This window comes from Sorex fumeus, unplaced genomic scaffold (genome assembly GCF_029834395.1).
Source record: "Sorex fumeus unplaced genomic scaffold, SorFum_2.1 ptg000008l, whole genome shotgun sequence".
NCBI classification, from domain to species: Eukaryota; Metazoa; Chordata; class Mammalia; order Eulipotyphla; family Soricidae; genus Sorex; species Sorex fumeus.
The window spans coordinates 79,070,463-79,096,229 of record NW_026606065.1 but is presented as its reverse complement, the minus strand read 5'-3'; the positions used below and the strand labels follow the sequence as shown (position 1 = coordinate 79,096,229).

The 25,767-nt window shown below is 39.6% G+C and overlaps 1 protein-coding gene across 4 annotated transcripts in view; it reads left to right on the top strand.

The window, feature by feature from the left end:
- Positions 1–25,767, top strand: part of ZC3H13 (zinc finger CCCH-type containing 13) — a 70,720-nt gene that overhangs the window by 3,456 nt on the left and 41,497 nt on the right. For all 4 annotated transcript variants that reach the window (XM_056108569.1, XM_056108562.1, XM_056108553.1 and 1 more), the window contains exons 4-8: positions 4,091–4,202; positions 13,286–13,394; positions 16,141–16,280; positions 16,780–16,940; positions 23,247–23,444. In XM_056108569.1, the coding sequence (XP_055964544.1) occupies positions 4,091–4,202; positions 13,286–13,394; positions 16,141–16,280; positions 16,780–16,940; positions 23,247–23,444 (720 nt within the window). The remainder of the gene's footprint in view (positions 1–4,090; positions 4,203–13,285; positions 13,395–16,140; positions 16,281–16,779; positions 16,941–23,246; positions 23,445–25,767) is intronic.

Genomic DNA, 25,767 nt, shown 5'->3' with positions numbered 1-25,767 from the left:
AAATAGTGACCGAAATACAGAGAAAGCCCAATGGATAGGAAAAATTATTTACCCAGTACCCATCAGATAAGGGGTTAATATCCAAGATATAAAAGACATTAGTAGAACTGTGCAAGGAAAAAACTTCCAATCCCATCAAAAAATTAATACAAATGGCCAAAAGGCGCATGAAAAAGTGTTCTACATCACTAATCATCAGGGAGATGCAAATTAAAACAACAATGAGATACTATTTTACACCACAGAGACTGATGCACATCAAAGAGAATAAGAACAACCAGTGCTGGTAGGGATGTGTGGAGAATAGGACACTATTTCATTGTTCGTGGTAATGGTGGTAATGGTGACTCGTCCAGTCGTTCTGGAAAACAATATGAACATACCTCAAAAAACTAGAAACTGGGCTTCCATATCACGGAGCAATACCACTTCTGGGAATATACCCCGGGGATGCAAAAGAACACAGTAAAAATGACACCTGCACCTGTACGTTCATTGCAGCATTCTTTTACAATAGCCAGAATCTGGAAAACAACCCAAGTGCCAGAGAACAGATGACTGGTTAAAGAAATCATGGTACATTTACACGATGGAATACTATGTAGCTGTTAGGGAAGATGAAGTTATGAAATTTGCTTATAAGTGGGTGTATATGAAGAGTATCATGCTAAGTGAAATGAGTCAGAGGAGGACAGGCACAGGATGACTGCACTCATTTGTGGAATATAAAGTAGCATAATATGAGACTAACACCCAGGGACAGTAGAGACAAGAGCCAGGAAACCTGCCTCACGAGCCGGGGTGGGGTGGGGGCGGGGGGGGGGGGGGGAAGGCAGCTACAATAGAGAAGGGATCACTAAGTCAATGGTGGTTAGAGGGATTTCTTGGGATGGGAGATACGTGCCCAAAGTAGATAAAGGACCAAACATGATGGCCTCTCAGTATCTATTGCAAACCATAATGCTCAAAAGAAGGGAGCAAATAAGAAGGAAATTGCCATAGAGTCGGGGTGGGGTGGGGTGGGGTGGGGGAGGGGCGGGAGAGATACTGGGGCCATTAGTGGTGGAAACTGGACACTGGTAGAGGGATGGGTGTTCGACCATTGTATGACTGAAAATCAATCATGAAAGCTTTGTAACTATATAATGGTGAGTCAATAAAAAATAATAAAATTGCTTGTGATGTGCTGATTTCTTTGGCTGTGCTACCAGTATTACAACAGAACATTAATATTTTTATTAATTTGAATTTTTATGTGTTCAGTGCACATTGATTGAAACTTCTCATCAACCATGTAAAAAATGTTAAAGGAATTGAGTTGGTTGATCAACTTTACTTAAAATAGTTATCAGTATTTATGTACTTCATTATCTTTTGAAAAAAGTAATAAAATTTTTTTTGGTGGTCAAAATTAGCTTTTTTAAAACTTTCTATTCTGAAATAATATTAATTAAATTTATTTTTGTGAGTTGAGAAGGAGTCATTTTCATCCTTTATGAGTTGAGGAGGGTAAGAATATATTTCACAAAACCAAATATTAGTGGTAACTTACAATATATATTTTATTTTAAATTTATCTGTGTGCTTAAAATTGATGGTCTTACATCGATGCATTATCTAAACTCTGTAGCTTTAAAATTCTTTTTACAAAATTATTTTATAATACATTTAGTTTTAAGAGTTGAGAGTTAGCACTTTTGCAAACCACAACACCCCAAAGGAGAGAGAGAACAGAGGGGAATGCCCTGCCACAGAGGCAGGTGGGATGGAGAGGATGGGGGGTGGGAGGGATACTGGGATCCGTGCTGGTGGGAAATGGGCACTGGTGGAGGGATGGGTATTTGATCATTGTATAATTGAAACTCAAGCACAAAAATTTGTAAGTCTACAACTGTACCTCATGGTGTCTCACTAATAAAAATTAAAAACAAAAAAAAAGTTGAGAGCTACCAGAATTATAGAAAATTATATTTTCTTGTGTTTTGATGTCATATGAAACCACATAATTATGTAGATTACATTATTGTTTCTGAGCTAATATATCAAAGTGGTATAAAGCAGTTTTTTCTCTTTTTTTTATTAGTGAAACACCATGAGGTACAGTTGTAGATTTACAATTTTTTGTGCTTGGGTTTCGATTATACAATGATCAAATACCCATCCCTCCACCAGTGCCCATTTTCCACCACCATGGATAATATCCCCCCCACCCCCATCCCCCCCATCCCACCCTGCCTCTGTGGCAGGGCAATCCCTTGTGTTCTCTCTCTTCTTTTGGGTGTTGTGGTCTGCAAAAGAGGCATTGAGTGGCAAACATGTTCAGTCCATAGTCTACTTTCGACATGCATCTCCCCTCCTGGGAGGATCCTCCAAACACCCTTTATTTAGTGCTCCCTTCTCTATCTGAGCTGCCCTTTCCCCTAGAATGCCTGGCTGGTCTCTAAGCTATGGAGTAATCCTCCTGGTGCTGATCTCAGCTATTCGTGGGTATTAATCTCATATTTTGTTACTTTATATCCCCCAGATGAATGCAGTCTTTCTATGTCTATCCCTCTCTTTCTGACTTATTTCGCTTAGCATGATACTCTCCATGTTGTACCACTTGTATGTAAATTTCATGACTTCATCTTTTCTAACAGCTACATAGTACTCCATTGTGTAGATGTACCAAAGTTTCTTTAACCAGTCATCTGTTCTTGGGCATTCAGGTTTCTTCCAGTTTCTGGCTATTGTAAAGAGTGCTGCAACGAACAAACAAGTGCAGATGTCACTTCGACTATACATTTTTGCCTCTCTGGGATATATTCCCAGGAGTGGTATTGCTGGGTCAAATGGGAGCTCAATTTCTAATTTTTGGAGAATCGTCCATACTGTTGTCCAGAAGGGCTGAACCAGTGGACATTCCCACCAACAGTGAAGGAGTGTCCCTTTCTCGCCACATCCACGCCAGCATTGGTTGCTTTTGTTCTTTTGAATGTGGGCCAATCTCTGAGGTGTGAGATGGTATCTCATTGTGGTTTTGATCTGCATCTCCCTGATGATTAATGATGTAGAGCATTTTCTCATGTGCTTTTTTGCCATTCGGATTTCTTCTTTGAGAAAGTTTCTGTTCATTTCATTGACCCATTTTTGGATGGGGTTGGATGTTTTCTTCTTGTGGAGTTCAACAAGTATTTTGTATATCCTTGATATCAACCCCCTGTCAGATGTGTATTCGGCGAATATTCTTTCCCATTCTGTAGACTGTCTTTGTATTTTGGTCACTGTTTCACAGTGGGTAGGGCGTTTGCCTTGCACGCAGCAGACCTGGGTTCGCCTTGCACGTTTGCCTTGCACGCAGCAGACCTGGGTTCGATTACTCCGTCCCTCTTGAAGAGCCCGGTAAGCTACCGAGAGTATCCCGCCCGCATGGCCGAGCCTGGCAAGCTCCGTGTGGCGTATTAGATATGCCAAACACAGTTACAAGTATCACAATGGAGACATTACAGGTGCTCCCTCGAGCAAATCGATGAACAATGGGAGGACAGTTGTTCATCGATTTGGTAGAGCAGGCACCAGTAATGTCTCACAACAAATTGTGAGACTTGTTACTGTTTTTGGCATATTGAAATGTCATGAGGAGCTTGCCAGGCTCTACCATGCGGGTGAGATACTCTCGGTAGCTTGCTGGGCTCTCCGAGAGGAGCGGAGGAATCGAACCCAGGTCGGCCATGTCAGCCATGTGCAAAGCTAATGCCTTACCCATGGCTATCGCTCCAGCCCACTACAGTGCTACATTTTTAAAAGTAAATTTGTGATTAGTGGGAAAGCAAATTAACTTGTTAATTTTACAAATTTAACTCAGATACAGGCTGTTATTAATCAGTATGCCACCTTATAGAATTTTAACGATTATATATTGATAGGTATTAGTTGTAAACTTATACGTGACACTCATGTGTTTTGCATAATAATATTTAAACTAAGTAGTTTTTGAACTTTAGGACCTATGATGAGAAGATTATGTTGAGATGTGTAAGAGTATTTTTTATATTCTCATAAAATGTTACAGAAGTCAGATTTTTGACTGTTTTTGTTGTTTGGCTCATAGGTCACCAGAAAGACCTACTGGAGATCTTAGAGAAAGAATGAAGAACAAGCGTCAAGATGTGGATGCTGATTCTCAGAAACGAAATGCAGAGGAGTCGTCCTCACCAGTTAGGGTAGGAATCAATTTACCAAAGTTATATTAAATTTTATTAGTGGTTTGTTATGGAATTATTGAAACATAATGATCTGAATCAAACAGAATATTTTCACTCTCTTAAAAATTTTCTCTAGTGGGGCTGGAGCGATAGCACAGCAGGTAGGGCGTTTGCCTTGTACGTGGCTGACCGGGGTTCGATTCCCAGCATCCCATATGGTCCCCCCGAGCACCGCCAGGAGTAATTCCTGAGTGCAGAGCCAGGGGTAACTCCTGAGCATTGCCCAGTGAGACCCAGAAAAAAACAACAAAAAACATTCTCTCTAGAGCTGGAAAGATAATACAGGGTTAAGTTGTTTACCTTGCAAGTGGCCAAGACTAGTTCAGTCCTTCCTGGCACCCCTGACCACCCCAGAAGTGATTCCTGAGCACTACTGTATGTAACTATTAAACAAACCAAAAATTCTCTTTGCCTTTTCTATTCTTCCTCTTCTCTCCATTTTTTGGTAACCACTTATCTCTTTAATGTTGACATTTGTCTTTTCCAGAATGTACAGTTAGAATCATAGATAATGTAACCTTTGTAGATTACTTCTTTCTTTTAGTAATAGTCACTTAAAATTCTGCTTAAACTCACTTTATGACTTCATAGCTTATGTCTTAATTTTAAAATTCAGGTAATTTGTAGCACTGCATTTGAGGAATATGGTTTCAGACTTCTTAAGATGTATGTATATTAATTATACCTACCACCAAAGTACCTATATTCTTCCACCACAGTCCAGCAAACCTCCTGTACTCTGACTCCTCTCCCCTCTGGTAAATTCAGTTTTGCAGTCAGAATCCAATATTTGGTTTGGTTCTGTGTGCTTTTTTTATTTTTATTTTTTTAAATAGCTCACACATGAATTCAGATGTTTTATGTTTGTCTTTTTTTACTTATTTTGCTTGGTAGCTCCTTAAAAAATAAAATAAAAATGCTGTTACTCTGTTATTTGTTTATATATGAGTGGATATCTTGGTTGCTTTCAAGTTTGGCCAATTATGAGTAAAGTAAAGTAAAGGCCCTCCCGTTGATCGTCGATTTGCTCGAGCGGGCCCAGTAACGTCTCCATTGGAGACTTTGTTGTTACTGTGTCTGGCATATCGAATACTCTCGGTAGCTTGCCGGGCTCTCCGAGAGGGGTGGAGGATGCTATAAATATCTGTGAGCAGTTTTTGCATAATACATTTTTAACACAACAAGTACCAAGGAATGTGATTTTAAGATTGTACGGTTAGAGTGCATTTGTTTTTATAAGAAACTGTCTCATAAAGTTACTGTATTTTGTATTCTCACACGCAATGTGATGAAGTCAATTACTCTGTATCTTTGCTAATTTGGTTAATCAGTATTCTGTTTCTTTTATTTTTATTTATTTATTTATTTTTTGGGTTACACCCAGCATTTCACAGGGGTTAATCCTAGCTCATGCAGTTACTCAGGAATTACTCCTGGCAGTTCTCGGGGGACCCTATGGGATGCTGGGAATCAAACCCAGGTCATTCACCTGTTCACATGCAAGGCAAATGCCCTACCCGCTGTGCTATTGCCCCAGTCCTGATTATTAGTATTCTAGATTTTGGCTAGTGTAGAAACTGTGTAGCAATGTTTTGTGGTCTTAATTTGCAATCCTCTAAAGTTCATTTTATTCTTTCTTTAATGAATTGTTTCTTTTGTATTTTATCTATAAAATCTTTAGCACAGTTGGCACTATACAAAGCCAGGGTCTACAAATAAAGCTAAGCTGATAAATACATTGTGTGGTATTGGTGAAAGTACGCAGATAAATTGGATAGAGAGCACAAAATCACACTTAATCACTTAACTTCCCGTTAGTCGTCGATTTGCTCCAGCGGGCGCCAGTAACGTCTCCATTTGTCCCTGTCGCGTGCTAGTGTAGCCCAATGGCATCTGTTCGCTCCGGGAACATGAAGGGCCTCAAACCGATCGTTCATGATCTTGACGAAGAAGTCTGACCATCTGGTAAGTGGGCGGCCACGCGGTCTTTTGACATCCCGTGGAATCCAGTCGGTAACAGCTCTAGTCCAGCGGTCGTCTTTAAATCTCATTACGTGACCAGCCCATCTGATTTTCGACACCTTGGCAAAAGAGACAGCCTCCCTGATTCTTGATCGTCGACGGATGTCAGAACTCCGGATTCTTTCTCTCATTTGAGTGAAACGTGATATTCCAAGCATAGCTCTTTCTATTCTTCTTTGGGAGACCTGAATAGCGTTCTCATCTTGTTTGCGTAGGGCCCAGGTCTCTGAGGCATATGTTAATGCAGGAAGAACAGTGGAATCAAAGAGATGTGCCCGGAGCCAGAGGTTCTTTGTCCTCTTAGCTATTTCTTCGACGTTCTTGAAGGCATTCCAAGCCGCTCTCTTCCTCCTGCGCAGCTCGGGTGCCAGGTCATTTGTCATGTTGACCTCTCGACCTAGGTATACATAGCTGTTGCATTCGGAGATGGTCGTTCCATTGAGAGCGAATGGGGCGTCAGGAACGAGGCTGTTTCTCATAAACATTGTCTTCGTGAGATTCAGCTGTAGTCCTACCTTTCCACACTCACGGTCAAAGTCGGCCAGCATTTGTGCCGCTTGGCTGATGTTTGGTGTTATTAAAACAATGTCATCAGCAAAGCGGAGGTGGTGTAGTTGCCGACCATCTATCTTCACTCCCATTCCTTCCCATTCCAGTCGTCGCATGATGTTCTCGAGGGTGGCACTGAAGAGTTTCGGTGAAATGGTATCACCCTGCCGCACCCCTCTCTTGACATCAACGATCACTTCTTTGTAGAATGGTGAGATCCTGGTAGTAAATCCGCAATACAGCTTACGGAGGATCCTGATGTATTGGACTTGATGTATTGAAGCCCTAGCACAAAATAGACCCATGAAAATAAAACCAACAGATGTAAGATAAACAAAGATGATTCTGGTTTTGAAAGGAAAGATCATTTTTTCAACAAATGGTGCTAAAATAGTTTGATAGCCATTTGATAAAAAAGGAAATCTAGATTATCTTATATAGGGTAATGAGGGCTGGAGCGATAGCACAGCGGCTAGGGCGTTTGCTTTGCACGCGGCTGACCCAGGTTTGATTCCTCTGCCCCTCTCAGAGAGCCTGGCTAGCTACCGAGAGTATTCTGCCGGCAAGTATCCTGCCCACATGGCAAAGCCTGGCAAGCTACCTGTGACGTAGTATGTTTGATATGCCAAAAACAGTAACGACAATTCTCACAATGGAGATGTTACTGGTGCCTGCTCGAGCAAATCGAAGAACAATGGGAGGACAGTGCTACAGTGCTGCAGGGTAATGACTTAAAAAAAAAAATAGGGTCCTTTCTGGTGATGCTTGATATGACAGTGATCCTAGTATTTTGGTGCTTAGTCTAGGGGGTCAATACTCGGGTCGCTAGAGTCATACTTGGTGAGGCTCAGGGGGACCTTGTACCTAGGATCAGATTCAGCCATAACATATCAAGGCATGTGCTTTACCACTGAGCCACATTCTGGGCCTTGTCTTCCTTACTTTTGTGGTGGTTATTCTGATATTCTGAGTCTCCTGCCTTTTCACTTACTTTTTAGAATCAGTTCGTCTGTGTCCAGAAAATAATGGAATTTTGATCGAGGTTATATTAATTTATAAGTGAAGTTAGGAAGAACTGGCTTTTAATGGTACTAAATCTTCCTGTCCAAAAAGGGCTTTATTTAATTCTGTTTAGTTTGTTCACTTGGTTTTACACTTGTTGTTGGACCATCCTGGTGGTGTTCCGTGGGCTAAGTTCACTCTGAGTGGAACTTTGGGGCCATTAGCACCACTCTAGTGGTGAACATACTACTTACATGCTTCACTACTTGAACTATTTCCTCATCCCTCTAATTTCACTTCTGTAGGAAAGTGACTAGCTTTTGCATGTTAATCTTTTGTCCCCAAACCTCACTATTACTTATAATTTCCTAGAATTGGTAATTCATTTAGAATTTCTAAAGATAAAGCATCTCATATACAAAGACAATTTTTCATTCTCTGCATACATTTTTTTTTCTTTTTATTACATTAGCTAGTATTTCCAGTATGGTGGTGATTTCAGTGTGAGTAAATCTCCTGACCTTGAAATTTTGAAGCTCTGAAACATACTGCATTAGCTATATACTAATGTGTTCTCTCATAAGAGGAGGTTAATTTTAAATATCACATCTTACTAAAGCACAGAGAAGATGACAGTGGTGGGACGTATATGAATCATACAGTGTTAATGAATAATCAGTATGTAAGGTATGTAGGTTCTCTTAAGACTGGTATAAGTGTTACTAGGGAGAGCTTTAGTATATAGTTCAAATATATCTTTTTCAAAAGTATTAGATTGTTGTCACTGAAAAGGTCAAAAATAGTTCCAATAAAGATATTCTGGAAAGGTTTAAGGAAGAGGTGAAAAGGAATTTTCTAACAATTAGAATTGTTTGAAATGGATGTGAATGTCTGTTACTTTGAAAAACTATCTGTAGAGACATTGAGAATTTTTTTTCCTCTGAAATTCTTTTAAAAAGAGGACTTCCATAACTATTAGATATATTCTTTTACATGCTGGTAAAAATTAGTTTTCATTTTTTATTTTTCATTTTTTCATTTCATCATCCTGTTATTCGTCGATTGCCTCGAGCAGGCCCCAGTAATGTCTCTTTCATCCTAGCCCTGAGATTATATTCAAGGCTCTTTAGGAGAATGAGACCCATCATTGTTACTGGTATTTGGCATATTTGGTACGCCACGGGGAGTTTGCCAGACTCTGCCCTGTGGGCAGGCTACATTCGATAGCCTGCAAGTTTGTCCAAGTTTGTTCATTTTTTATAGACATATACATTTAATTCTCGTTACTAAAGTAGCTGTGATAGTAGTGGTATATATACTTTTTTTATAGACTTTTATAGTAGTCTATAAAAGCTGTTATAACTTGTTTTTTCTGCTTCAGAACTTGTTTTTATGCAATATTTTACTATGTAAATATCCCTCACTATTTAAAAATGCAATTCATAATGAATTTAAGCCACCCATGTATATAGTGCCTAAGCTATAAAGATGAAATAGTAATAAAGCATAAGCATTTTAAAGTGAACATTTTTAATACTTATTGGTGATAGGTAAGAAACTTTTAAAAACATTTTCCAAAGTTATAGATTTATTTGGTAGCAAAAGTTGACCTTTACTGACACAAATTTTAACCAGCAATGAATTCATGTTTTGTTTTAGAAATAATCACGATCACGATCATGATCATCCTGTTCGTCGATTGCCTCCAGCAGGCACCAGTAACGTCTCCTTTGTCTTAGCCCTGAGATTATAAAAAGTGCCACATTCTTTGTGGCTCTTTCAGGGTTAGCAGAATGAGACCCATCATTGTTGCTGGTATTTGGCATATTGGGTACGCCACGGGGAGTTTGCCAGACTCTGCCGCGTGGGCAGGCTACACTCAGTGGCCTGCCAGGTTGTCAAAGCAAGAATGAGATAATAAGATGCCGTGCGGCCGCGAATGTGGCCGCGCGCTTCCGGGAGCTGGGTTTTATAGTGTCTGGGTCTTGGCTGTCTTGATGGGATTACTCGGCGCTGGGGGTCAGTTGGTGGGAGTGACCCCCGCCAACTGGAAGATGGAGGATCTGGGTGGAGGATGCTCAGCCCTGATCCGAGTAGGCTTGGAGATCTCAGCCCTGGGACCCGCATGCCTTTGTTCCTCTCTGCTGGTACTACCCTTCATGCGTGTGGAGGGTGGTCTCAGCATGGTTGTGGCTGGTTCCGGAGGTCTTCGGGGCACTGCCCGGGCTCTGCTCGGGACGGGGAGGGAAACTCAACCCACCCCCGTCCGAGGGACCCCCACGAAGACAGCCAGGCGCGGGGTCAGGAGACTTAGAAATCATGTTATGTTTAATCACAGGTTATTTCTACAAACCTACAAACCTTACTGGTGCTGTCTCTTTTCTTAGAGATTCAAAAAAAGTCTGAATTCTATGACTCTCTCTCTCTCTCTCTCTCTCTCTCTCTCTCTCTCTCTCTCTCTTTCTCTTTCTCTTTCTCTTTCTCTCTCTCTCTCCTCTCTCTCTCTCTCTCTCTGGTTTGTTTTTTTTTTTTGGACCACTCCTGGTGGGACTCCAGAAACCCATGGGGTTCTAGGGATCAAACCTGGGTTGGCCGCCTGCAAGACAAGTGAGATTTACCCACTGTTCTGTCTTGCCTGCTGCTCCTGATACTTGATCTTATCACAAGGGCACTGGCTTAAATATTGTGATTTTTAGCAAATATATCAAGATGTTCATGGTCCGGGATGACTAATCTAGAATACACTATAATCAATTGGCTGTACTTTTAAGTAATATGTTTTCTTTTAAGAAAATTTAGATGGTCAGCCATTCTTCTCTAGAATACAGGAAGGTGAGATTGCAGTCTATGCAGCTGTACATGACAAGTAGTACCAGACCTTGCTTACTTAATCATGAAAAGAGAAAGGAAGAAATACCTACATGACATAGGAATGATTTCTGTTGAAATTGAGAAAATGAGAAAATGTGACATTTTAAAAATAACCTGAAGTGTTATCACAGTAACTTCCTATAATAAGATCTGAGTCAGGATAGTATGAAAACATTAGAAAGAAAATGTACCTCCTTCCTTCCCACTCCTTCTCCCCCTCACCTTAAGCAGTAGCCCTTTTGTTTCTTCATTCTGGTGGGGCTTTGAGCTTACTCCTAGCTCTCTGCTTAGTGTTCTCTTCTGGCAGTGCTCAGGAGAGAGTATGGGATGCCAGAGATCAAACTCAGGTTGGCCACATGGAAGGCAAACGTCCTACTCACTGTAATATCTGTCCAACCCCAGAAAATGTATCTTTTAACCGGAAACAAAAAAACTTATTGAAGCCTGTATTTAGCATCTAGTAGTTTTTAATAGAAATTTTATGTGTTCTCTGAGGGTAGATTCAGAGTCATGTTGAAAAATAAGAGTTAAAAAATGTTTATTGTTGCTATTTAGGGTAAATATTAATTACTCACATAAACGTGGTGAAATTGATTTTAACATTTCTGATTCTAAAGTGTACTGTTAGAAATGTGCAGATAATTTATTTTTCAGTACCAGCACTGCTGCTCTTAACATTTTTCAACTAAATTATAGTTGGATACTACTTGGTACTTGAGCGGGAACACACAGTTTATTATTTTTAATTTAATATATACTAGCTTTTTAGTGGGTTTAATCAGTAAGAACTTTTCAAAAGCTGTGTGGGATATAGAATAGTTTTTTATTAGTGTTCTACTGAATATTTTTTAAATATAAGAATAAATTGCATTCTTTCTTTTGTGCTATATAAATGGCAAGTTCTTTTTTTTCCTGTTTGGTAATTTTTAAATGATTTTTGTCAACTTCAGTCATCTTATCAGCAACCATTGTATCAGTGCAAACTGTTTTCATACCTAATTCTGTCATATAATAGATATCTTTAGAGAAGACTTCAACGAGGAAATAATTTGTTTTAAGCAGCCATATTTTATGTCTGGTAATAACCCAAAAGAAATTTTAGCACTTAACTGTTCTTGTGTATTAGTATCTTTCATAGTCTGGTTTTAGACTGCAAATAAAAGATGCCACGATGTGAAGTAACAATGTATATCATGTATGAGTTAGTTGATTTTGTTACTGTGGTTTATAATATTTATCTTGTTTAATAAAATATTTAATTAAGCTTATAAGTTGCAGTTCCTGGCATTTCCTTGCAAATAAGCTTTATAAGCTGAATACTGTTGTCCTATTTTGTCTATAGGCTACTGTTAAACATGGAATACATTTTAACTTCAATACAAGAACAAAGTTTCTAAACATATTTGCTATTTTTTTGTTTAATCAAAATAGAGGATAATCTCTTCTTATAAAAGCATTTTCCTACATAATTGTTTTTTTATTGCCCCAGTGCTCAGAATCAACAGGAGTCTACCACTAAGCCAAATCCCTGACTCCATGAGGATTAAACGAGTTTGTACTTAATTTAAAGGATGTTGGAAAATGCTGTTACTGACTAACAAGTCTTAGATTACCAATGATAATTGAGAATCTACTGTAAATGGTGTAACCCTTTTGGGGTCATTTTCAATATAATCAAAAACTTCTTTTGTGTTTTATCCTTTCTTTTTTTTTTACCAACTTTTATAACTTTCACATAGAATCTTGGTAGAATCCTGGTATGCCATGGATAGTTCAGTGGTTAAGTATTAGAATTATGTTGCATTTTTCTTCTTTTTGGGTCATACCTGCCAAATGATGCACAGAGGTTACTTCTGGCTCTGCACTCAGGAACTACTTCTAGTGGTGCTCAGGGGACCATGTGGATGCTGGGAATTGAACCCGGGTCAGCCTAGTGCAAGGCAAACGCCCTACCCGCTTGTGCTATTGCTCCAGCCCCATGTTGTATATTTTTAAGGTTAATTCTTTACTTTTACTTAATGGTTGTCCTTTAGTATATAGTCTACTTGTTGTACTAAACTAGAAATTGTTACTTCCTCTTTTTTTTTTTTTTTTACTTTTTACTTTTTTGGGTCACAACAGGCAATGCACAGGGGTTACTCCTGGCTCATGCACTCAGGACTTAGTCCTGGCTGTGCTCGGGGGACCATACGGGATGCTGGGAATTAAACCCGGGCTGGCCACGTGCAAGGCAAACGCCCTACCTGCTGTGCTATCGCTCCAGCCCCTCACTTCCTCTTTTTAGTGTTTTTTTTTTTTTTTTTTGAGACAGATGAAGTTAGACATATTCTATATTGCAAGAATTGTTCATACAGGGTCAGAGAGAGAGTCCAGCAGTTAGAACACTTACCTTGCATGCAGCTGACCTGGTTTCATCCCAGGCGCCCTATATGCTAATTGGTCTCCTGGACCTGCCCGAAGTGATTCTTGAGTGCAGAGCCAGGATTAAGCCCTGAGCACTGCTGGTGTCTCCCCACTCCTCCACTCCTCCCCCAAAAAGAATTGCTCGAACAGTTTTTAAAAGTTCAGTAATCTCTGCATATGTATGTACTTTTTAGAAAGAATCTTCAAGAGGAAGACATAGAGAAAAGGAAGACATAAAGATCACTAAGGAGAGAACTCCTGAAAGTGAAGAAGAAAATGTAGAGTGGGAAACAACTAGAGATGGTGAGTTATACAAATTCCTATTTTTACAATTGATTATTCAGCCTGTGTACTTTTGTGGGTGTTAATGCACTTTCAGTTGTGATGTCTTTTTGTTTCATAATCATTTTACTGACTTGTTTCTACTTTGCTGGTTTTATATAGTAGAGAGTAGGATATAGTAGTAATACAAAGGATGAGGAAACTATTCACACTGCTTTTTAATTTTTTTTTTTAACATTCCAGTTTCTCCCCTTTATTGAACAGCATCTTAGTCATTTGAGCTCTTTTTATGTGTATAAATTTAAAAAATTATTTTTGGTCCACATGTAGTGCTCAGGGCTTACTCCTGGCTCTATGTTTAGGCATCACTCCTGGCAGGTTCAGAGAACCATATTGGATGCTGGATGTCAAACTCAGTTTAACCATATGAAGGCCAAGCACCCTACTCACTGTTCTGCCACTCCAGCTGACTCCTAGAATTTGTGGCATTAATGTCCACAGTTCCTTCATTGCCACCAAAGTGCCCAAGACTTTCCACCAATGTCCTAACATGTATTTAACTACTCAGGCTTCCGCCTTGATTGGGTATATTTCGGTTACTGAGAGCTAATTTCTAATTTCTTACATGTGTTCTGGATTGGTTGTTTTCCAAATAGCAAGGGTTTTGTTTGCTTTATTTTGGAGCCATATCACTGATGCTCAGGGGTTACTCTTTCCTCTGCACTCAGGAATTACTCCTGGTGATGCTTGGAGGACCATATGGGGTGCCAGGGATTGAACCCAGGTCAGCCACAGACAAGGAAATGCCCTACCTACTGTATTATCACTCTGACCCCTGGATTGTTGATATTCCTTTGATTATTTTTCTCAAATGAATTTTTCTCAAATTAGTTCTTATTTATTTGGGGGGTATACCCCACATACCCTTCAGAGGTTACTACTGGTGCTGCTCTTAGGGATTATTCCTGGCAGTGCTCAGGGAGATGCCAGGGGTATAATCTGGGTTGGCTGCAGTCTAGGCAGAAGACCTACCTGCAGTACTGTCCTTCTTAGCCTCTCGATAATTTAAGGTTTGGATTTTTTTGCACTTAAGTTTTGGTTATGAAGTTTTATTATTATTTTATTATTTGCTTTATTTAGGTCTATACTGAGCGGTGCTTAGGGCTGACTCCTGGCTCTGTGTTCAAGGATCCCTCATAGTAGTGCTCAAGGAATCATATGTGGTGCTGGGAACTGAACCCGTATCAGCTTACCCACAATACTATCTATCTCTCCAGTCCCAAATTTTTATTTTTAACTAATTTAGCTACATAATTACCAGATAGTTGAATCTGATTATTCACTTAAATAAAGGTGCCTCAGTGGAGTACAAAACTAACTATAGAGATAGCTATAATTTAATTATATTCATTTGTTTGCAGCTATTTTATTTTATTTTATTTTTTAATTTTTTTTTTTTTTGCTTTTTGGGTCATACCTGGCGATGCACAGGGGTTGTTTGCAGCTATTTTATAAAATTATATGCCTTTAAGTATTTAGTAATTCCTTCAACTAAAATGTGTGATTATCATATATATTTACTGAGAAATAGTCATTATATTTCAATAAAGGTGAGTATCAGTCAGATAGCTTGGTGCTAGTCTCTCAGTTCCTGTGGTCATGAATGGGCAGTTGGCACTTTAGTGTATTTAAACAATATATAACAATGATGTCTTTGTTATGACTCAGCAAAGGACTACTTAGAAGACACAGCAATTTGTGATCAAGGGAGGCCCCCCTTCTATGTAAGAAATGAGATTCCTTCTTTCAGGCTTTGTATAAATAGCAAAGGAGAGCAAGGGGTTGAGTAGGAATACAAAGGAACTGAAATCCACCTTGTAATGAAGTGACTCTTTATGCCAGTTTTTAAATTTCATATTTTAAGCTTAATCAGCCTTTATTTCTTCACATTTGAGAAGATGAATGGAAATTGACATGGTATAAGATTCTCTAGAGACGGACTTTTCTAAGAAGTTAGTACACATCACTTGTAATGAAGTGTTACCAGTTCTTTAGTAGTCAACTCATGTACACAGTATTGAAGTTGGTTAATGATATATTCTGATTCTCTTCAGATTGTATAAATTTTTTGTTATCGAGAAAAATTATTTACTGGGGCCAGAGAGATAATATAGCAGGTAGGGCACTTAACTGCCACATGGCCAACCTAGGTTTGAGTCCCTGCACCTTGTATGTCTGAGCACCACTAGGACTGATCCCTGAGCACAGAGCCAAGAGTAAGGCCTTAGAGTCAGCACTGAGCAGCACTACTGGTGTGGTCCAAAAAACAAAAAAACAAAATTTCCTTTACCTTTAGTTTTAGGTACAAATTAATTACTCATACCACTAAACTACGAGAATAGTATTTTATAACTAACATCTTTTATTTAATACTAATGAATTTTTAAGAAAATTAAGAGGATAATTTTTTTCATATCAGCATGAAACATTAAAGCTTTGTTATCTTTAATGGTTAGAATTTACAGCTGAGTTTTTTTAACTGTATTCTTTAAAATTCTCATCTTCTACAAAAATTCCAATATCCAGCCCATCCAGTAATACTATCAGAAAGCCCAGGAACTTTCTTTGTGGCTTTTTCTTAAGAAACCAATCAAAGAATCTATTCTAATCAAAGAACCTTCCAATTAAATTTATGAAAAAAATAGTTGAAAATTGTTCAAATTTTTTCATGTAGAAAATATAATTTCTGATTGAAATTTTTTTTAAGATTCTGACAATGGAGATATTAATTATGATTATGTTCATGAATTGTCACTGGAAATGAAGCGTCAGAAAATACAGAGGGAATTAATGAAGTTGGAACAAGAAAATATGGAGAAGCGAGAAGAAATTATTATTAAAAAGGAGGTATGCTGTATATTGAAATATGTTAATATATGTTAATGATTTATAGCAATCTATACTTAGAAGTTGCTTGTTAAACCTTATATTATTATTCCTATATTGAACAACTTAGTGTATATCAGCCACTTCATATATGTTATTTAATCTTCTTATTACCCTAGTAGAGAATTACAAATTTCTTTGCTATTCTATTTGTGTATAAAACTGAGGTTTTATTGCCTAGAGTAATCAGCTCATATTAAATGGTATTCAAATTAGGTCTTTCATAGACCCTGTCTATTTCCAGAATATTGTATTTTCTGATACATAGATTAGTCTTGTGTTAGGGAATTAAGTATATTGGTTAAAAGTGTGAATTCAGGAGTCATACTGATTTTAATGCATCGTGGCTATTAGAACACTTAATATTCTTATTTGTTTCTTAACAAGGGAACATGTTTTGTTGCCCTCTATTAATCATGATTTGTGGAGTTTCTGATTATTTTACTGAATGCTTTTGAAGGTTTCACCTGAAATGGTCAGATCAAAATTGTCTCCATCACCTTCTCTGAGGAAGTCTAGCAAATCTCCAAAGAGAAAATCAAGTCCTAAGTCATCGTTATCTGCAAACAAGAAAGACAGAAAAACAACTGCAGTGTCTTCTCCCTTGTTGGACCAGCAGAGGTCAGTAGGGTGATCAGTCGTGACAGAATGAAATCACTTTTTCTAAAGTGATATTCAAAAGAGTAGGTTACTAAAGAATACTTTCAATACATTCTGTATTTAATGTATGCCTTTTACTTCTAAAAATCCATCTAGGGATTGAGGACAGGTTGTTAATGATTCAGTTTCATTATAGAGTATAAATGACACAACTGTCTAGTCTCACACATATGTTTCAGAACCTTTTGTTTATTTTTTGAATAAAACTTACTTAGAATATAGCCTGTTTTCACTTCCCACCACAAAAACAGTGACACAGTTCTTAACCCTTTCTCTTAAGTTTGGTCTTTATGTTTATAGATGTGAATTAATGCTTTCATAATATGTTTTATTTTAATTTTATAGCACCAGCCTCATTAATTAAGAAATTTAGATGTCAGCGATCAATTTCAGGGCCTCACACCTGCAACGAGTGTGCTTTACCGTTGAGCTGGGTCCCCAACAATCTGCTTAACCCCAGTACAGATATATAATATTCTTTTGTAGCTTTCTTTTTAGCCTAACATTTTCTACATTATATAACTACAAGTCTCTCTCTCTCTCTCTTTCTCTCTCTCTCTCTATATATATAGCAATACTTCATGACCATATTTTGTGTCATTTGACAATCTCCAGTTGTCTCCTCCTTTAGTCTTTCAAATTTCTGTCTTCCTTAAGTTTTCCAATTTATTCCATAACAAACATAATATTACCCCTTTATGCTGGAGCGATAGCACAGCGGTAGGGCATTTGTCTTGCGCGCAGCCAGCCCGGCTGAGCCAGGTTCAATTCCTCCGCCCCTCTCAGAAAGCCCAGCAAGCTACTGAGAGTATCTCGCCCACGTGGCAAAGCCTGGCAAGCTACCGGTGACGTATTCAGTATGCCAAACACAGTAACAACAGATCTCAAAATGGAGACATTACTGGGCCCGCTGGAGCAAATCAATGAACAATGATGGGAGGACATGTATATACTAAATTTATGCTTCGTTCTTAAAATTACTGTTTACATTCTATTTTAAATGTGCCATGCATGTTACGGAGATTGGGATCTTCATGGTTCATGGTTCTGTCTTCTCATAGCATCGATTTCTAACATCTTTATTCATTACAATAGCACTGTCCTCCCATTGTTCATCAGTTTGCTTGAGCAAGCACCAGTAACATCTCCATTGTCAGACTTGTTGTTACTATTTTTGGCATATTGAATACGCCACGGGAGTTTGCCAGGCTTTGCTGTGCAGATTCATTATAATAATCTCCTTTTAAAAGTTGACTTGATGCTCTGGTTTATTATTCTTGTAAAATATGCAAAGGACTGTGGAAGACAATGAACAGTAGAGTGATCGAATCCAGTTTGCTTTGTATCCTTTTTACTTTACCTGTTACTTTCAGTTTCATTAATTTTCCCTTAAGGTAACAGTGTATGATACCCTTTAAAAATATTTTTTGGAAGCGAGGCACACACAGCTGGGCCAGGGATCATTCCTGGCAGGGCTCTGGGGATTGTATGGGATGCTAGAGATTGGACTCAGGTCTGCCACAAGCAAGACAAGAATCCTACCCTCTGTACTATTACTCTTGCTCTTTAAAAAAATTTTTTTTAGCTTCCTGTTTAAAAACTTCTGAAATTTACCTCTTCACTAAAATTTTTGATATTTAGATTAATAGATTCATTCTGTTGTCTTTCATATAGTCTTGCTGCTTTGTTAGTAGCTCACATATTTTTGATGATTATCATGAATATTTACTTGAATATTGAGTAAGGATACAAAGAAAACATTGAGAATGACAGTTCTTTATTTCATTACATTTACATTAACTAATGTATGTCAGATCAGCTTTAAATTTCAGTTCTAGATTGTACTTCAAACTGCCTGAAGACATATTAAGCAAGAAGTAAGGATTAGAATTTCAGTTAAAATTGTGGCGTACAGCCAATGCCAGTAAGTCACTGGAGATGACAAATAGGTAAACAAACATCTTGATCTTACTTGGTCGGCAGAGATAATTACTGAAAAAATTCACACTTCTCCCTGAAAGTTGGCAGTTTCCTTTGACATTTATTATAACATACAGCCTTATAGTACGCTCAGGCTGATATAAGAAACAGTGTGACTTAAGATCAGCAAATGTATTATCTGTTATGTGCAGCTGAACTGTTTCTTAACTTAAATTAGACTAAGCTATTTCATTTATAACTATTTGTACAAAGCTATGTATTAAAAGTAAAAGCAGTTCTAAAGAAATAGTTTTGGAGAGAGAAAAGAGAGAAAGGATTTAAACCTGTTGGTGCTTGCCCTCCATGCAGCCCACCCTGGTTTGATCCCCAGCACTGCATATTGTCTCCCCCAAGCCCCACCAGGAGTTATTCCTGAACATAGCCAGGAATGGCCTTTGAGCTGTACTGTGTGTGCCCCCACTAACACAAGCAAGACAAAATTAGATAACTGAACTATTTCACACAAATAGGATATAGAGTCTAAAAAAGTAATGAATTAATTTAAAAAATCTTAGAAGAGCTTGTTAATGTCAGAATTTGCAAAATTGATTTTGAATCTTAAAAGCTCACATAATCAGTGACATAATTGTATTTTCTAGCCACATAAAAATATATGAAAACAACATGAAGAAACTATAATTTATTGGTATAGAGATTCCTCAAAGAAACTAAAACTAGAACTTTTCTACAGTCCAGTTATCACACTTTATATATCTACCTGACGTATACAAAAATGTAAATTTGAAGAGATATTATGTTTCACTCTGTTTATTGCAGCATTATTGCCAGTATTTAAGAGCTGGGTGCAGCCTCAGTGCTCATCAACAGGCAGATGAAAAGAGATTGTGTATGTGTATGTGTGTGTGGGTGTGTGTGTGTATACATATATAAAAAACAAAATATTGCTCAACTAATGAAAGTAAATAGAACATGGGATTTGACTCTTGGTATACAGAGAAAACAAACAGATAAGCTAAAGGAAACAAAAATCAACTTTTAGGCTAAAAATTCAATTCAGTGTATCAAAAGGAAAGGGAGAACAGAATTGGCAAATTGGGTAAAGCGTAATTATAAAAGATGCAAGTGCACTCTTAAATACATATGTTGAATTTTACACCCCTGAAACTTTAAATAACATGCAGTCACTTTAGATTTTTTAAAAAATGAATGAACTTTAAATTCTAACCTTTAGGTATGTCAGAACACTGTAACTGCAGTAAAATTGTAGTATATTTGTTTTCCATTAAAAAGAAAACCAGGGGCCAAAGTGATAGTGTGGGAGAGGGTGCTTGCCTTCTCATGGCTGACCTAGGTTCCATCACTGCACCTGACCCCCAGGCCCTGCCATGAGTGATCCCCGAGAGCTCCAAAGAAGCCCTGAGCTCACTATGAATGCCCTCCCCTCAAAAAGAAAAGAAAAAAAAGACAGTGCAATTTTTTTATTTCTTTTTTTTTTTTTATTTTTTTTTATTTTATTTTTTTTTTAAATTTATTTATTGAATCACTGTGGGAAAGGTTACAAAGCTTTCAGGTTTATGTCTCAGTCATGCAAATATCAAACACATTTCCCTTTACCAATACTTATTTTTTACCATGAAGAACCCCAAGAAAACCCCACCCCCCACCCCTCCCCGTCCCTGTGAAGCAGATGAATTCTAGTTAACACTCTATCTGCTTTGATTAGATTCATTGTTTCAATAAAAGATTCACCACTATTATTTAGAGTTTACCCCCCCCCCCCCCCCCAAATCAGACATGCTGAAAAAGCATTGTGAAGTGATTTGCTTTCTACGGCTGGGTTCAAGAATTAAATGTTGGTTTTGGATTTCTGCTCTTTTACCTATTGACCCTGGAAGTATTTCTACTGAAAGTCAGATAGTTAAGAAATTGGTTTCTGTGTTCTGGAGTCCTGGCCGTGCTGGAGAGCCGCTCACGGGGGGCAACCGGTGGCCTCGGTAGGGCGTGAAGGGCGGACCGAAACGCCCCCCTTCCCATGAGGTTTTAGTCGCCCCCACACTCCCGGCTCATACCTGCTGTCCACAAGGCTCCCATGTGGCCGCCATCTTTTTTTCCAGAGAGGAGAGGGCGAATGGGGCAACACCCTTTCCCCTCCGGCAGACTTGATGGCCTGGATCAATGCAGAGTCTGTTCACTTTTCTGCTCCAAGCTGCTGGGTTCTGCATTAAGTCCTTGTGCTTCTGGGGCCGTGGCCGTGCTGGAGAGCCACTCGCGGGGGGCAACTGGTGACCTCGGTAGGGCGTGAAGGACGGACCAGAACGCCCCCCTTCCCATGAGGTTTTAGTCGCCCCCACACCCCCGGCTCATACCTGCTGTCCACAAGGCTCCCATGTGGCCGCCATCTTTCTTTCCAGAGGGAGGAGGGCGGAAGGGAGCAACACCCTTTCCCCTCTGGGCAGAAATGATTGCCTGGATTAACGCATAGTCCTTTCACTTTTCTGCTCCAAGCTGCTGGGTTCTGCATTAGGTCATTGTGCTTCTGGGGCTGTGGCCGTGCTGGAGAGCCGCTCGTGGGGGCAACTGGTGGCCTCGGTAGGGCGTGAAGGGCGGACCGAAACGCCCCCCTTCCCATGAGGTTTTAGTCGCCCCCACACTCCCGGCTCATACCTGCTGTCCACAAGGCTCCCATGTGGCCGCCATCTTTCTTTCCAAAGAGGAGAGGGCGAATGGGGCAACACCCTTTCCCCTCCGGCAGACTTGATGGCCTGGATCAATGCATAGTCCGTTCACTTTTCTGCTCCAAGCTGCTGGGTTCTGCATTAAGCCCTTGTGCTTCTGGGGCTGTGGCCGTGCTGGAGAGCCGCTCGTGGGGGGCAACTGGTGACCTCGGTAGGGCGTGAAGGACGGACCGGAACGCCCCCCTTCCCATGAGGTTTTAGTCGCCCCCACACTCCCGGCTCATACCTGCTGTCCACAAGGCTCCCATGTGGCCGCCATCTTTCTTTCCAGAGAGGAGAGGGCGAATGGGGCAACACCCTTTCCCCTCCGGCAGACTTGATGGCCTGGATCAATGCATAGTCCGTTCACTTTTCTGCTCCAAGCTGCTGGGTTCTGCATTAAGTCCTTGTGCTTCTGGGGCCGTGGCTGTGCTGGAGAGCCGCTCGTGGGGGGCAACTGGTGACCTCGGTAGGGCGTGAAGGACGGACCAGAACGCCCCCCTTCCCATGAGGTTTTAGTCGCCCCCACACCCCCGGCTCATACCTGCTGTCCACAAGGCCCCCATGTGGCTGCCATCTTTCTTTCCAGAGGGAGGAGGGCGGAAGGGAGCAACACCCTTTCCCCTCTGGGCAGAAATGATTGCCTGGATTTTTTATTTCTAAGTAAATGTTTTATAAGAATCTCAGGAATAAAAAGTTAACATTCATATGAAAAAATTTAACCCTCAAAATTTTCACTTAGGGTTCTAAACACTGTTCTGAGGACAAAGGATATTGAGTCCAAACTGCTTTAGTCAAACTGTTGTTCATTTCTGAGGGAAGTACAGTTTTGAATATGTGAGGGCTCAAGTTATGACACTAAGTAAAATTACTAATCAAATTAAGAGTATAATTTATATGTCAGATCACGCTCAGTTAAGTATCAGGTAACACAATTCTAGAATTTGGAGGGGACTGTTTTTGTAATTTTAAAAGTTGGAAAGAGCTTTTAAGTAAGACTCAAGAAGACTTCAATTTATGTGTACCAACTGTTCTAGAACTTTGTTCATTGATATTTTTTGATCTTTATGATTAAGATATAGGAGCCATGCATGCACACGCATGCATGTACACATGCATGCACACTTCTAAGAGATAGAGAGGGATGGGGAAAGAATAAGACTAGAGTGGGTGAGAAGACATGAAAAAAGTACAGATAAATACCGAAGTGTTAACAGTATTTATCCTTGGATAGTGGAATCATAGGTTAAAAAGTTTCTTCTTCCTCAATCCTCGGATAAAACTTCTACATAATATTAAAACAAGTAATAAAATTTCTTTTTTTCCTGGATGTTGCTAGTATACAAATAATAGAAAGTAAGTGTTGAAAGAATTCATTGCTTTTTAGCGGGAAGCACACCTGCAGGTGATTTATTCTTGGCAGTGCCCAGAGTGGTGCTTACATTCAGTTGACCAAACCTGGGTCAACTGAATGTAAGGCAGGCCCCGTACCCATTTATCTTTTCTCTGCAGTCTATTAAATTTTTTTAAAGTCATTGTTGAGATTTTTAAAATATCAATTTGATTTTCCAAAACTGTATGAACCTCTAATTATAACTTTGTGTTACATCAGGAATTCAAAAAGCAATCAAAGTAAAAAGAAAGGACCTCGAACTCCTAGTCCACCCCCTCCTATACCAGAAGACATTGCTCTGGGGAAGAAATACAAAGAAAAGTACAAAGTAAAAGACAGGATAGATGAAAGAACAAGAGATGGGAAGGACAGAGGACGAGACTTTGAAAGACAAAGAGAAAAAAGAGACAAACCAAGGTAAGTAGGAATGTATATGTAACTGTTTAAAATAATTTTTGAAGCTTTTAAACTGTTACTGTAATTTTAGTGTTTTAAACTCTGTACATACAATAGTTCCCATAATCATGATTACTTCATTAAATGATAACTTTAATTTTTTTGTTATTATTTATCACTTGATCACTTGATCCCCATTATTCATCAATTTACTCAAGCGGGTGCCAGTAATGTCTCCATTCATCCCTGTTGCATGCTAGCGCAGTCCAATGGCATCTGTTTGTACTTCCCTCTCCTTTTTTTCTAGTTTTATAAAGTAGTTCACAATATTTGATTACATTTAATATTCAAACACCAATCCCACCACCATTACACCTTCCCACCACATTTCGGGTATTTTCGTCCCAAACCCCAATCCCTGCCCCAAGGCAGAACCGAAATAATACAATATTTCCATCTAAGGTTGGTTGCCTCCTACTTTAAATCCCATCAAATGTGGTACAGTACTCTTGGAGTATGGGTAGAATGTGTCCTATGAAGTGCGATTTGAGGCTGCACAGGCAAGGAAAATGTTCACCTGTGGGTGAGGCTCAGCCCCAGCATGTGGAGAGCAGCCATGAGCATGGCAGCAGTTGACTTCTGGAGGTTTTCGGCTGCTGGGCTGGGTCCTTTGGGGCAGGGAGCGCTCTCACCCACCTCCCTTTGGGGCGCCCCAAGTGAAACAGCCTGGCATGGGGTCCAGCAGAATGGTTCTGGCAGCGTCATGTTATGCTCCCTTCCGGAAGAGAAGGACATACGTTCTGGGTGGTGGCCAATGACGAGATTATCTGGGGCCAGTCAGGGGTGGCTTATGGATGTGACTGCTGAATTGCTGGAGATGGAGGAGCCTGGGAGTGGGCATGGGGCAGAGGACTTCTATTCCCAGTCCCGTTTTACCCAGAGTTCTCAGTCACAAAGTTCCACATACTTGGGTTTTCTAGGGGTTCACTCATGGGTGAGTCTTGGCCCAAGCATGTGGAGAGTGGCCGTGAGCGTGGCAGCAATTGAATTCTGGAGATTTTCGCCTACCAGGGCAGAAGGGCTCTCACCTGTCCCCCTCTGGGGCGCTGCTTTAGGTACATTTTATAAAAACTGATGGTCTTGATCTTTTTTTTATTCAATTCTAATTAAAAAGTCTTTTTATAAAAGACAACTTGGAAGTAATAGTTTTCTCATTCACAATCTTTGTGATATACAAAATAAGAACATCCTTATTTTCAAATTTATTCTGGCTAGAGAGAGAGTACAGGAGGTAAGATGCTGGCCTTGCATACTTCTGACCCCAGTTAGATTTCTGATACCATAAAAGGTTCCCTGAGCACTGCCGGGAGTAAATCCTGAGCAAAAAGTTAGGAATAACCCCTAAGCACTAATGGGTATGGCTCAAAGAACACAAAACAATTTTATTCTTCTTTGAAATTATCTTTCTGAGAAAAAAATACTTTTTAGTGTACTCTCAATCTCTTAATATTTGGGGATATTTTTTGCAGGGGTGGCGTGGGGGCACACCATCTTTCTCCTGGCTCTGCACTCAGGGATCACTCCTGGTAGGATTCGGGACCATTTGGAGTTCCATGGATTGAAGTTGGGTCAAACTTATGCAAGGCAAATACTCTGCCCTGTGTACTTGCATTGGCTTTTTTTTATATGTTTTGTTTTTCTTCAATTTTTTTTTCAGTCTCTTCCTGAGTTACAGTATAATTCAAATGCATTGAAGCAAACAAATGTTTCTTTTGTATATTGGCTCTCCCAGTTACTTGATATGAGACCCTAACAAGGTATTTATTTTCTCTGAGCCTCTGTTTCTTCAGCTATAAAATAAGCATGATATTGCTTCATAGAGTCGAGGTGAAGATTAACTGGGGTAATGCTTTTAAATACATGTAAAGAAAGTAGAGCATGGGCATTTGATTCATTGGCAGAGAGCCTGCCTGTTGAGTGTGTGACTACAAGTTCTACCTCTACGATTGCCCCCACATTACTGAGCGCAGTCCCTGACTTGGCGCTACCCTTGTGATCCCCAGTGCTGCATCCAGAACATGACCCGTAGCCACCTCTACAACCAAGTGTGCAACCTTGGCAAGCACAGCAACCAAGTACACTTGCACACCTGCGAGTATCGCATCAAATGAACAGTCCTTGGTGAGCAACACATCCAAGTATGCAACCTAAGTGTGTGACTTTCAGTGACTACCACAAACATTGTGGGACCTCTTGCACCACAACGATGAGAACAGCAAATGAAAGGGGAAAATGAAAAAAAAAGCCAAACTATTAGTCTTTTGTAAAACATGAAAATTAAAGT